The 14,204-nt window shown below is 41.9% G+C and overlaps 1 protein-coding gene across 2 annotated transcripts in view; it reads left to right on the forward strand.

Annotated features, from left to right (window-relative positions):
- The window catches only part of plcl1 (phospholipase C like 1), a 477,974-nt gene that overhangs the window by 445,705 nt on the left and 18,065 nt on the right, over positions 1–14,204 (forward strand). For both annotated transcript variants that reach the window (XM_041201383.1, XM_041201382.1), the window contains 2 exons: positions 12,006–12,081; positions 13,987–14,096. In XM_041201383.1, coding sequence (XP_041057317.1) covers positions 12,006–12,081; positions 13,987–14,096 — 186 coding nt within the window. The remainder of the gene's footprint in view (positions 1–12,005; positions 12,082–13,986; positions 14,097–14,204) is intronic.

Raw genomic sequence — 14,204 nt, forward strand, 5'->3', positions numbered from 1 at the left:
TTCCATCTTTTCTACGTTTTCCCACACAAAAATGTTCCCATGTGGAATTTTGCTTAGTAGTCTCAAGTGTGAAAAACAAGTTCGAAATGACAGGTAGCTCTTGAAACTGAACTTGCAGCCATTTGTTCATGAGATGAGCTCCCAGCCACTTGAGTTAGCGGCTCTCTGTTAATTATTCTTATATTTGATTGTAATAGGAGTCACTGGACTAGACAGAACACAATACATACAGATATGTAAAAGTTACAACACAGAAGCAGCCATTTGGTTCAATCATTCAATCGTAACATGAGCCGTCCATACAAATTCAGCCAAAATTACCTACACACTTCCTGTACTTCAACTGCTTTTCCTTCATCCATTTATCCACTCTAATTGTGAATGTTGTCCTCTGACAGATCTTATTAAGGTTTTCTATGGGTTGTTCACTATCTCGTGGCATTTATATTTTATATCTGTACACATAAAACTTAAGATTTTATTAGCTTTTTTTCAACATGAGGTGCTGCATGTAAAGTTCTGTAAACCTATAACCCCAAGTCCTTCTGCTGTTCCACAGGATCGAGCCTTGTTAACGTATAACTCACTGCCTTTAAAAATTATATTCGGGGATGTTTAACATGGATGAACCTGTGGGATCAGGTACGAGTTGGGGGTTGAGTGAGGTAAAATTTTGAGCAGGTCAGGAGGCCGGCTCCAACCTGACAACTTTGGAGTTAATGGGACAAGGAGGTGGACAGCCAACTGCCTCTGGGGTGGGAGAGGAGGGGTTGGCATTTTAAATATGTTAATGAGGCTGACAGTCTCTGATTTAATCTGATTTACAAATTTTACACTGAGTGACCTGCTTTCCCAGGCTTTGGGAAAATTGGCAGCTGAAGCAAGCGGAACATAAGAAATAGGAGCAGGAGTAGGCTATTTGTACTCTTGAATCTGCTCTGTCACTCAGTAAGATCATGCTGATCTGATTATAGCTTTAAATCCAATTCCCTGCCTACCATGACCTTTGACTCCCTTAATAGATCAAAAACCTGGCTGAATATATTCAATGACCTAGCCTCCACTGCTCACTGGGGTGGTGAATACCAAGGAGAGATGAAATTCCACCACTTGCTTAATAATGGATTCCAGCATTTTCCAAATGACAGATGTTAGGCTAACTGGCCTATAATTTCCTGCTTTCTGCCTCTCTCCTTTCTTGAAAATAGATTTTCCAATCTGGTGGGACCTTTCCAGAATCTGGGGAACTTTGGAAAAGTACAACCAATGCAGCCACTTATTTTAAGATCCTAGGATGCAGGCCAGCAAGTCCCAGGGCCTGGGAGAAGGGGGTGCAAACGGTGCCAAACACCAGATCCTGGGGCAAAGGGGGGGCCCAGGCTCAGTGTTTTAAATGGTGTTCTGAAGTCATCCATACGGAACTGCCAGAACTTCAGACCTGAAAGACAGGCTTTTAAAAAATCAGAACCGTTAGGTTGAAAGTTTTGATTTCTTTAAATCTGATCTGTCAGGTCAGTTTCATTAGTTGCTGCACTGCTGCTTCTCAGCTTAAGGCAGCTTCATGGTTCCAATTTTTTTTTGAAAAGCCTGCCGGAAAACCGCAAAGCTGGCCGAAGGTCAGCAGCACAGCAATTGTCAGAAGAGTGCGTGTGTATATGTGCGTGTGTGTGTGTGTGTGGTGGGGTGTTAGGGTTGTGTGTGTGGGGGTAGTTGGGGATGTTGGAGGGAGTTTGAAGATGGAGTTGGTGGGGCTGGAGGGTGGTTCGGGGGAGTTTGGAGGGGGTTGGGGTGATGGAGAGGTTTTGGGGGAGTTTGGTTGTAGGATTGGGTGGTGAGGGAAGTTGGGGGGCAGGGTGGGGTTTAGTTTGGATGGGGGTAAATTGGGGGCTTGGGGGAAGGTCGGAAGCGTTACGTGGTTGGAGGGGCTGGGGATGTTGGAGGGGGCAGGGGTAGGTTGAAGGGGGGCTGGGGGGGTTGAAAGGGGGTTGAGCGAGGAAGTTGCTGGGTGGATTGGGGAGGGAGATTTCAGAGGAGGTTGGAGGGGGAATTGATGGTTGGGGGTGTGGTTCACTTCTCAGGTTTAGCACCACAAAATTAACTACTGTACACTTCTCAAAATTCTGTTTTGAATATAAACCAGCATATAAATAGCAGTCTAAATTTTCATTATTCCCTAAAGTAGACAATTCTGATGACATGCTGTGTTGATGTACTAGAGGCTTAAGAATCTGATGCCTCATCAAAATAAATGTAAGAAACTAAAAACATTACACCTGCATGCAGTCGGCAGAGTAACTCTAGCAATGGTGAAATATATACGAACATATGGATTAGGAGCAGGAGCAGGCCACTTGGCCCCTCAAGCCTGCTCCACCATTCAATAAGATCATGGCTGATCTGAATGTAACCTCAACCCCACATTCCTGCCTACCCCGATGTTCCTGCCCAATGCTGTTTCGCTAAGGATAACTAATCATAGAGCAATCAACTGTTAGGGAAGTGGCTACAGGGTGTTGACTCACTATCACCCAATTATTACTCTTGTAAAGTCTAGGATTGAAATCCCTATTTGATGCTACGAAATTGCTTAAAGGAAGGTTTTACAAATCTCTACTCCATTCTATGTTCACCCCACCCTGCGCCATCCTGTTTGAAATCTAGCAGAAGATGCTAACACTGTGGCACTAAAATTTCTCTGGGGGCTGAGGATTCCTGATCATTGTAACTTTGGCAAAAAAATCCATTGAAATCCCAGAGAAATAGCATAAAGGATCTTTATAGAATCCCAATTGTGTGGCTTAAGTGCTTCTAGAAATTTTTTCTCTCAGATTGTTGCTGTCACACTTTTTTTGCTGTGGGAATTTCTTATTTATGAATTGCATTTTTCTAATTAATTTGCCTGTTTCTCCCACACTTCGAACAACAATTAGAATTTTTGAAAATACTATTTGCACATTTACTTAATACAAATGTAGTGCAACATAATATGAAACCTGTGGATAGGCTGTAAATTCACAGTGTACTAACAATTGTATGACAGTGGATTGGCGCCAGAAAAGTCAGAATGGAAAAGCTGTGTTAGCAACATAGTTAAATCATTTTGTAGTGATTTCTTTGTAGCCACTTCCCTAACAGTTGATTGCTATATGATTAATTATCCTTAGAGAAACAGCATTGGGCAGGAACATCGGGGTAGGCAGGAATGTGGGGTTGAGGTTACATTCAGATCAGCTGTGATCTTATTGAATGGTGGAGCAGGCTTGAGGGGCCAAGTGGCCTACTCCTGCTCCTAATCCATATGTTCGTATATATTTCACCATTGCTAGTTACTCTGCCTACTGAATGCAGGTGTAATGAAAGAAAGACAAAACCTACATTTATACAGTAATTTTCACGATGCCCCGAATCGTTTTACAGCCAATTAAACACTTTTGAGTTGTAGTCCCTTGGAGAATGCAGGCAATGGTACCAAATAGCAGAGCAAACTCAAGGGGCTGAATGGCCTACTCCTATTCCTCATACTTATGTCTTTATGTCATTCTGGATGGATGAGATGAACTGGGCTACATGATTTTCACCATCCATGGCTGAAGTTCTGTTTATTTTGTTGCTAATGAAAGTTTACTGTAAACGGGCTTTGTGTGGTGAAATTGCCAGGACAGGAGTGCATAATGGGCTCATAGTGAACCAGTAACCTGTTTTAAACAATACATGATTCTCAAGAGTCTTTTCCATCGACATCAAACTTGCCCTTTTGTCTACTTACCTATTACCCCACTATATCTTGGTGCTTTTTATGAGTTTTTTGAGGTATTGGAATATCGTGATAAAAGTTGTGTCGCAGAGTAGATATTGAAAATATATTGTAGTGAGAAGCAGCAATCAGCAGAGCCTTCAGACTTGCTGGTCAAGAAAACATAGGTACAATTGTGAACCATTCAATTCAACCTTTACCCTCTGGCCTCTTCGAGGTTGTGTTGCACAGAGACACCTGAGGGCTCCAACATTTCTCAATCATTACCCCCAAATATGTATTTACTGTCACCGTGTTCGTATGATGCAATGTGCAGAACAAGTTAATGAGAGCTGAGGCAGCCACTGAAGTCAGTGTTATCGTCTGCGCAGTGTTATAAATAACTAATGGGATATTTTCCCGTCAAATTAGCAATATTGCACAATGCTGTTGAAGTAAAATTGGTATTTTCTGGTTAGTTTAATAGTCGTGGTGGGATCACCTATAGGGTGCACACAGCTAATACTGCATTATGTAATCACTGCTCTTAATAGTAATAACCCATGCCGCTTATATATCGGATGATATTTGTAACCAGATGCCAACAATGGGTGTTTTCATTTTACTAGGACCTTTCTGTGATTGTTTGGTGAATTGATTGGTGAGTCATGAAAAGGGGAAAAAATATGATGCATGATAGAAGGGGAGGGTAAAAGTTGTGCGGGTGGAGAGGTGGAAGGAGGAAACAAGGGGCCCAGAAATAGGAGAAGCATCAGGGTCCCTGGCCCTGAACAGGTCGGGGGACTTGTCAGTCCTTAGTCCTATTAGTTTACCTAGTACTTTTTCTCTATTTACAGTGATTGTTTTGAGTTTCTCCCTTTTGCCCCATGATTGTCTACTATTTCTCGGATGCATTTTGTGTCTTCCACTGTGAAGATGGATACAAAATACTTGATTAAAGTCTCCTATTTTCTCGTTTTCCATTATTAATTCCCCAGTCTCATCCACTAAGGGACCAATGCTTACTCTAGTCACTCTCTTTTCATATATTTATAGAAGCTCTTACTATTTGTTTATATATTTCTTGTTAGTTAACTCTCATATTCTAGATTCTCCCTCTTTATGGGCAGCATCCTCCGGTTGGCGAGCGGGTGCGGGGCCGGCTCACTGACGTGTAAAATGATGCAGGGATACGTTGGGCGTGCGTCCTGACGTCACCCTGCGTCATTTAGATTCTCAGTTTGGCAGGCATGCAGCCGAATTAAGATGACTAACGGACCTGCCCATCCAACCTTAAGATTAGCGGGCAGGCCGGGAGCCCTGGTGGGCTTCGGAAAAACATGAAACCTCATCCACGGGCAGGATGATGTTTCATGGGGGTATTTAAATTTTTATGAAATGTTTCAATAAAAGTTATGGACATGTCCCAGCTCATGTGACAGTGTCACATGAGGAAACATGGCAGGGAAATTTTTTTATCACCTTTATTTAAAGTTTTCAATCGGAGCCGATGTCTCAGAGGCAGCACTTTGCCTCAGGGAGATCTGTGCGCTCTTTCACGCGCATGTGTGAAAGAGCACACTCCAGGCTGAGGGAATCCCCACCCGCCTGCCCAGGGAGTGCACAGTGCTTCCTGGCGGACGTCACGCTGGGCGAGCCTTAATTGGCCCACCCACGTAAAATGGCAGCGCCACCCCCAACCAGGGGCACCGATTGGAAGGCTGCCAGCCTGCGCCCTCTCCCGCACCTCCCCCACAATGGGGGGAAAATGTTTCCCTATGTTTTTTTAGTCACCCTTTGCTGGTTTCTAAAATTTTCCCCAATCTTCTGGCCTACCATGAATCTGCGCAGCATTGCACACCTTTTCTTTCAATTTGATACCATCCTTAACTTGCTTAGTGAGCCACAGATAGTGCATCCTTCTCATCGAAGCTTTCTTTCTCAATGGAATATATCTTTGTTGAGAGTTATGAAATATTTCCTTAATTGTCTGCCATTGTTTGTATACCGTCTTACATTTTAACATATTTACCCAGTCCACTGTAGCCAACTGTTTTCACACCTTTGTAATTGCATTTATTTAAGCCTAAGGTCTGATTTTTGTTCCTGAGGGAGGTGTGCGGACCTAGGAAATCTTCCAGCTTGCCATTCCCATCTTGGGAAAAAGTGTCCCAAATAGCAGGATTGTCATTCTGGTGGGGCAAGTGCAGGATGGAGTTGGACGCAGATTGGAGGCAGCCACAGGGGCTGCCAAGTGCCGAGGCAGACTTGTTAAAAGGCCCACCTTGATACTCTGGGACTTTGTCCCAGTTGTTTCCTTAAACATTAGGTTCTTCAGGCCTCATCCATCACACCCCCACTGACTCCCCATGCCCATACATGCAAACTCATGCCCCCACCCACCCCAATGGCCCCTTATAGCCCCTATGCCAACATAGTGGCAACTCATGCCCTCTACACACCTCCATAGACTTATAGCCCCTATGTAAAATTAGTACCAATTCATGCCATTTCATGGTCCCCACCCTTTGACCTTACACCTTCCTTACCAACTCACCCACCGTCCACCATGGGCAGACCTCAGGAGCTCTGCCGAGATGAAATAAATTAAGTTCTAAATATCTATTACAGACTTCACTATATAAAAAACACTCTCATTCATGAAAGCCCATTTGATACATTTAAATCCCCTTGAGTGCTTAATCCCTTTTAAGGACAAACATTTGCATTCATAACCCCACATCAAAGACATCTAATCCTTTAATAACTTCTTTGAGCAGTCAATAAAATTGTGCACTTATAGCCGCCCACTGTGATGATGATAGGTTGTGGAAAGCAGTAATAATGCTATAGTAATAGCGCTTAGGGTTATGCCAACAACAGCTACTGAAATTTCAAGGACAGATTTTTTTCAACTCACAGACACAGGCAGGCTGTATTTTTATCAATTTTATCAATTATTTTAATAACTTGACAGCTGACGTTCTACAGAACTTATCTGCCCTTCATGAGCATTTAAATCTACTCTAAAGATTTATAACACAAGCTCCAGCAAAAAAGAAGTATGTTTCAACTCAACACTGACTTCAAATGGCCCTGATGAGTTTGGGTGGGGTCATGAGCTAAGATTTTGGGATTGCAAGCTCCAAGGCAGCAGTGGCTGCTGTGGAGCTTGGACTGAATTCTAACAGCTACAAGGAACCTTTAAATCCTCATGTTTTTATCTAATGATGTGTGTGGCCTAACAGACAGATCTTTGTGGCCTGATTCCTGCTGCAAAAAAGCCTGTGAAAGGTAGGTGATGCAGTGTAAACACTTGCTACCATGCTCAACCCGTCCTTCCTCCTCCTGTGCTGTAATCATTCTTTGATTCTATGGTGAGAATTTTCTCCCTGTTGGGCTGGCTGGTCGGGAGCGGTCATGGGTGGGTGCAGAGCCGATTGCCGCCCGCGATCGGCTGCGCGCCGTCATTTTACATGGGTGGGCCAATTAAGGCCCATCCAGCTTGACATGAGCCCGGACCCTGGAGGAGGGAGAGTTGGGGCCTCACGGAGCTGCCTCAGGGAGATTCAGAACATACTGAGAATTTTTAATAAATAAAGTTAAAAATTATTTACACATGTCCTCTCATGTGACAATTTCACATGAGCTGGTACATGTTTATGAAATGTTATGAAAAATTATTTATTAATTTAATAAACCCTTCAGGAAACCTCATCCTGTCCTTGGATGAGGTTTCATGAAAAAGGCAAAGGCTGCTTGGGCCCTTTGCCTGCGTCAATTATCTCAGTTGGTTTTTAAGTGGCCTTAACAGGTCTTTGACAGTTTGGCGGGCGCGCAGCCACCTCCGGCACGCGCACTCCTAATAGAAGATCGGAATGATGTGCGATGATGTTGGGATGCACACCCGACATCACCGCGCATCATTTTACGCATCAGCATGCGGGACCCACCCCCGCACGCCAGAGAGAAAATTCTGCTTTATGTGTAAATAGCAGTCTTTGTGATGGAGAGGATATGGGGTCAAAGGCTCAACTCTGGGTCAAAAATTGAATAAGTTGACCCTAAAAAAATGATGGGCCACTTTACTTCAATCTTAGTACTCTGGCAGGGATTGCCCACCTTTCAGAGACAAGGTCCCAATGCACAAGTCAAAAAAAGTGAATGGATTGTGTCTAATACAAAACCCAACAGAAATTCATAGAAAAACCAAAGACCCCCCAAAAAGGGATTCCATAAAAGTGAAGAGAATTGAGAACCTAATGCCCAAAGAATGGGCCACCCTTTAAACACTGTATGGGAGAAGGATTTTTTGGAGCCTGAAAGAGTGTTAAATGTGGTATGTGGGATGGCTGAATTAGGGGCAGCATGAAATTTCAATTTGCTGACTGTGGGTTGAGTTGCAGGGATTAAGCCAGTGGTGTGTTTGCTGCCTATCTGGCCTCATGCCATCCTGTGGAGGGTTTGTACTTGTAATACTTGTGCATGCAATGAATGCTCACTATAACTTTTTTCAATAAAGTCCTCCCTTCAAGATAAAGCGGCATACAGGAATCTTGTCGCACCCGATTCATATTTGTTTAAAGGTGGCGTGTATCGGTCAGCTTTTTGTAGTTGTGTCTGAGGTCACCGGTTTTCCTTGTTGAACTCTATGGCGCAAGGGAGGGGAGCAGGAGAATGGCAGCTATCACAGAGGTTCAGCGATGGCAAGAGTGAGTCTCTGGTGAGGGGAGTTGTGTGGATTATGTTCAGGGACATGGAGGAATGGCAGGGAGATCCAAGGGAGGACCGAAGATGAGGTTGGGGATGTGGAGGAATGAAGTGGGAAGGACCAGGCATCCTGGATGTGGTGGGGTCATTCAGTCAAGTTAAGAAAATGAGGGGCCTAAAGGGTGGTATTAATACTATCCAAATGTAGGTCCATTTCAAGGTGTTGGCTGGAAGAGTCCGAAAAGGCTTTGCATTTCAATTTGCATTTCAATTACCCCCACAGGACAATGTTCTTTACAATGCATAGAAGAGATGGCCAGCTGAGCTTGCATGTCCCACAGAGTGGCAAGTACAACGCTGCACACTAACATGAACAGTCAATAAAGAGTGAACAAAAGAATAGCATTGTTTCTTCCACAATAAAGGAAATGTCCTTAATTCTCCTGTAACCATCAATGTGTGCCAACTATGAGGTGTACCACTTCATTTATATCTCTGACTAAGTTAGCCTCAACAAATAACAATGATGCACACATGAATAAAGTGAAACCAATGTAATGTGAAATATTTACAAATTTAAATTTAAAAAACACCCGCGCCACTTTTGTGCTCTCAATAAGTCTTAAGTTAATGGCAATGGAGTTGGGCTGGAAAGTTTTGACCGTGATGCAAAGCCTACTTGTTTGACCAGGAGGCTCTTTTATTGGCCATCCATAGCTGTAACATTGTCAGCTGATGGCAGGTTTCACCACTGAACAGCATCCCCTGCCATGGAATCGCACATGTTTCCTATGAACGTTGTCTGCACTTCAAACTTTAATTGTAATCGTGTGGGAAACGGGAAAAATCAAGAGACTGGAAGTGGCACACACATATACTTCTGCCATCGGGAACGGCGCACCACTGACAAAACTCCATCCTAAAAGTAAGTCTCCACGCAAACCAGTTATACACATAACTTCCCCCATACACAAAACAAGTGAGACCAGGAAAGTGGACAAAAATTAGATCCCCAACATAAAAGGTAACAGTTTTATACAGAAAAAGTGACTGCCCACATATATAGAAAAGCAAGACTCCTTATACTTCCTGTGCTTCCTCCCCTGACCCTCCACATCATTACACTCCTCCAAAGCATGTTTTATAAGTGTAAGGATCTAGAAGAATGTCAGTCAACTTCACAAAGAGTAAATAATAACAAGAAAATTCTGGAAAAGCTCAACAGGTTAGGCAGCATCTGTGAAGAGAGAAACCAAGTTAACGTTTTGGGTTGATGATCTTTTGTCAGATGTGGTTAGTTACCCTTCCAACCATCTTTCCATGCTTGTTTGCCTCACCTCTCATGAACATGCTTCCTTACAGGTACTGTTACTTCCCTTCATATTTTGGACGCTAACTGAGTTAGGATAACAACTTGAAGAGGTAAGTTGCGCATAACAGAACTCTCATTTGGAACCCAAAATTGAAACCAGAAGGACAGCATGAGGACCAAAATTCGAAGCTGACAGCTTCAGATGAACCGTGAAAGAAAAATTCCCCGAAAGGCGAGCCTAGGCAAAGTTATTGCCAAACAAACTGTTTGCTTCATCAGCAGTTTGCTTTCAAAACAGCATTTCTACCTTTATCACCAAATCCTAGCAAGAATGCCTGTTTTATACAGATGCTTATTAGAATGGCTGAGTTGATGCAGTATGATGGGATTTAGGACAGGTGCTGTTATCCAGTTATAAATCTATCACTTGCATATCTGGACTATTTATATTGTGCGTGTTTCTTCCTCCTTCCCTCACTTCAGGGATGTGATGCAAATGGGAGTTAAAACTGGGGCAGATCTGGGCCTTGTAAAATTCCAGCTCCCCACCTCCCCAACACAAACACACAGACACGCATGCACATGCAAATACACAAAAAGTGCCAATATATTCCCTCTTTGTCCCTAGAAATTTCATCCCCTCAGTGTTCAGGCTCACACGTAAAGAATGCTTCAGTAAGTTATTGAAAAGCTGCTACTGCCTCTGGTAATGAATTATTGGTCAATAACTTCAGGAAAGGATAAACAAATTGCAGCAATTTCCTAGCCTTTTTTTTGGAAAAGATGTAGATGCCTTATTTTGCTTTTGGAAGAAATTTGACTGTAGTGAAACATTCTGTTCTTGTCTCCCTTTCTAATAATTTGGTCTTCTAATTTAATCATGTGGATTATTGTGGAAAAATAAATATATGGATTCATGTTGTGCAAAGTGCCAGACAAATGTAAAACTTGAAGGATTAAATGTTGCAAGAAGCTTTAGTTTTCTAGTACATTTAATGATAAACAAAAGTTTTAAGAAAAGCAAAAATCAAACAAATCACATATATTTTAAAATTTAGGGATTTAATTTAGCCATTATTTAAAACATCTTGTGCTAACTGAATTAACAAGTGGAATATACTCTGTGTTGTTTTATGTTTTATAATACAAATACATCAGCAGCAAATGTTTCTTCTGAACTATTATTTTGTATCCTATTGTGGACATTATTATTTATTTACTTTCCTGAATGTAAACTGTGTCAGATCAGGACAGTGTAATTGTGTTACTCAGATTAAAATAAGGACTTTCAAAGGATTTTCTATTTCACTGAGGGTGAAAAGGATTAAGTATCTTTTTACAAATAGTTATGCATGTTTATGTTCAGACATGGAAACAGTATTGAAATTCTGAGAGCTTACCTTTATTTTCACTGAATTCAGTTATGTTAGCAACAATCCCAAGCAGTTTAAGCAGCCATATGCTGTCCCAGTATTATGAATATGAATAAAATTTTTCCCAAATTGAATAGACAGTGCATTATTGAGTTTATATCTTGATGTACTAAAAATTGTGGGCCAGTCGCTCGCTAATTATGTTGTAACGCCTTAACAAAATACATTTAAATGTGATGTATTTGTGATTTTCAGTGATAAAATAGCTGTGCAGCTCCCAATATAAGATCCCTGCTGAAGATCTCTTCCAATAACTTTTTCTGGGTATTTTGGTACATCTAGAGTGGCCAGCTTTGACTTCAAGACATGTTCCAGTTCAGTCAAATCAGAACAAAGTTTCAACAAACTCAGCAAGCACCAAATAACAAATATAGAGATGATTTTAAACATGCATTGCATTGAAAGTGTGGAGGTTGGTAGAAGTCAAAAGATTTCTGTTTATTATAAGTATTCTGTTGAAAATATGCACAGATGCTTTGGGTGTTCAGTTAGGATACCTTTGACAAGACCTGCACTTTTTAAAATCAATTGGTTCCTTAGAGATCAAGAAGGGGGAGAGGGAAAGGTGACTCCTGAATACAGAAGTGAATTTTAACAAATTTCTCATGATTCAGTGATTCAAGGACAAAATGAACCACGAGTATGCTATAACTGTTAAGCTTGGATGATGGTACGTTTCTATTTCACATTGAGGGGTAATTTTTAAGTTGCAAGTACTTAGGCTGAGTGTGATTACATTGAGCAACAAAGCAGTGGTCTTACTAATAAAGTACACTGCTCTCCATTTGTGTTTTCATCATTTGTATTTTGTTCACAGGTAATACAGGAGACACGGTACCTGATTGATGTTGCAGATACGTTACATGACAAGATCGTGCAGTGTCGTAAGTCAGGTAGATGATTTCTCTTGAGTATCACAGTCCCTCTCTACATTTCACAGCGTAACTTGCTATGCCATACCATTGAACAGAATATTTGTAAATTTATACCCCTTAAACTGCTGTTTTTCTTTTAATGAAGACATCAAAGGAACATTCCTAGAACCTTCTGTAAACTTGAGCTCATCTTAAACTCTGCTGCCTGTATACTAATTCACAGTAAGACCTATTTACCATTCACCCTGTGCTGATCCACATTGGCACTACCTCAATTTTAAAATTCTCATCTTTGTTTTCAAATCCCTCCATGACCTCACTCCTTCCTAACTCTCTAGTCTCCTCCAGGTCTACAACCTCTCTGGGATCTCTGTACTCTTCCAATTGTGCCCTCCTACTATCGCTTCAGCTGTCTAGGTCTTAGGGCTGGAATTTCTTCTTGGAGGCAGGAATTGGAAGGCAGGATTAAACTGGCTGTTGCAATCCTGCCTTCGTCCCCAGGCTGCAGGGAAATAGAATTTTCCGGAAACCATGGCCTTAATTGTCTAGAGACGGTCTTACCACCTCCAGGGGCAGGCCCCAGCCGGGAATAAAAGCAGAATGATACCGGAGCAGGCAGATTAAAAGGCCCACCTCCATTCCCAAAAATCATTGGCCCGGTTCTTCCAATGCAATCGGCAGCAAAGGTTCAATTGTATTGGGAAGGCCTCACAATCCATGGAAATTTAAACCTTCTGATCAATTTAAACTGCCTCCCTCACCCTAGCTCCCTGAACCTCCTCACTTCCACCCCATTACTGCCACACACTCACCCGTTCACCATCAACTCCTCATTTCCCTCGCCATTACCACCCTCACCCCCTTCACCTTCACTCCCCTCACTCTCACCCCCTTCACACTACTCCCCTCACCCTCATCCCATCACCCATTGTCCACTTTATGAACAGAAGTCACAAGCCCTATTATAACAGTTGGAAGCCATAAAATAGCCCATAAAACTCCCCAAACAAACCAACAGACTCTTCAAACCAGCTGTGTAAATGGAGTCAAGCATTTGTAAAATTATTAGACAGTTGGATTGTAGCCAAGTGCCCATTAACTCTCCCCAAGTAAACAAACTGATTCAGAGCTGCTATGTCAACAAATGTCCAGACTGAATACATAAAAGCAATAGGAAAAGCATAAACAATTTATCTTTATTATCACCCTAGGCTACACTTGGAATATTGTAGACTGTACACTGCCATTGCATCCATTTCATGAGCTTTTTAAATTCACCTGAAAACTTTTCCACCATCTGCAATGTTGATTTTTTTTTACTTGCCAATTGACAGAAACAACAATCTAACAAACACATTGGCCCAGATTTTTGCTCCTGGACTGGACACGCGGAGATGGGAGAATTCCCGACTCCACAAACCTGATCTTTAGAAATGGCTGCCGGACTTTGATTTTTTTTCTCCAGTGGTGGGAATGGGGGGTGATCGTAGGGTGCGAGCTACAATAGGAGTCAGGGCAGGCAACCCTGGAAATGGTAAGGGATTAATGGTGAGCCCAGTACGGGTTGGATGATTCAGGCACAGTTAAAAAACGGGTCTTCAGAAAGGCCCATTTGAGAGGTAAATCATCCATGGTGAAGTCCCTGTGCCTTGGAGGAGATATCATTGACCTGTCAACTGAGTGTCAAAGCTGTAAATGTTGTCCTGTTCACTGTTTGTGTATAAGATGGAAAATAAATATCCTTCTGTAATTATTTAGTAATGCAATTAGCATTTAATAGTGACATAAACCTCTAATTGTAAGTTTAATTATTTTGTTAGTACTCTTGTCAACTACGTAAAAGCAATAAAAAATTGTGCTCTATAGAAATAATGCCACATGTATGCCACTAACTTGTATTTTATGTTCCAATACCTTGAACAGGACTTGAATTTCATGAGGAAATACATAATTTAGCAAAAAAGGAGGGTTTGAAGGAGAGCAAGTTAAGTAAAGCACTTGAAAGCTTTGCATGGAATATCACCGTATTGAAGGTACAGTAATAACTAGGTAAACTCTTGTGTGAAGATCATCAGAAGTCATGATTAAATTGAGACAAAATGAAAACTGCACCTTTTGAGTGAGAAAATTTGAAGGATTCA

This window comes from Carcharodon carcharias, chromosome 12 (assembly GCF_017639515.1).
Source record: "Carcharodon carcharias isolate sCarCar2 chromosome 12, sCarCar2.pri, whole genome shotgun sequence".
In the NCBI taxonomy this organism is placed as follows: Eukaryota; Metazoa; Chordata; class Chondrichthyes; order Lamniformes; family Lamnidae; genus Carcharodon; species Carcharodon carcharias.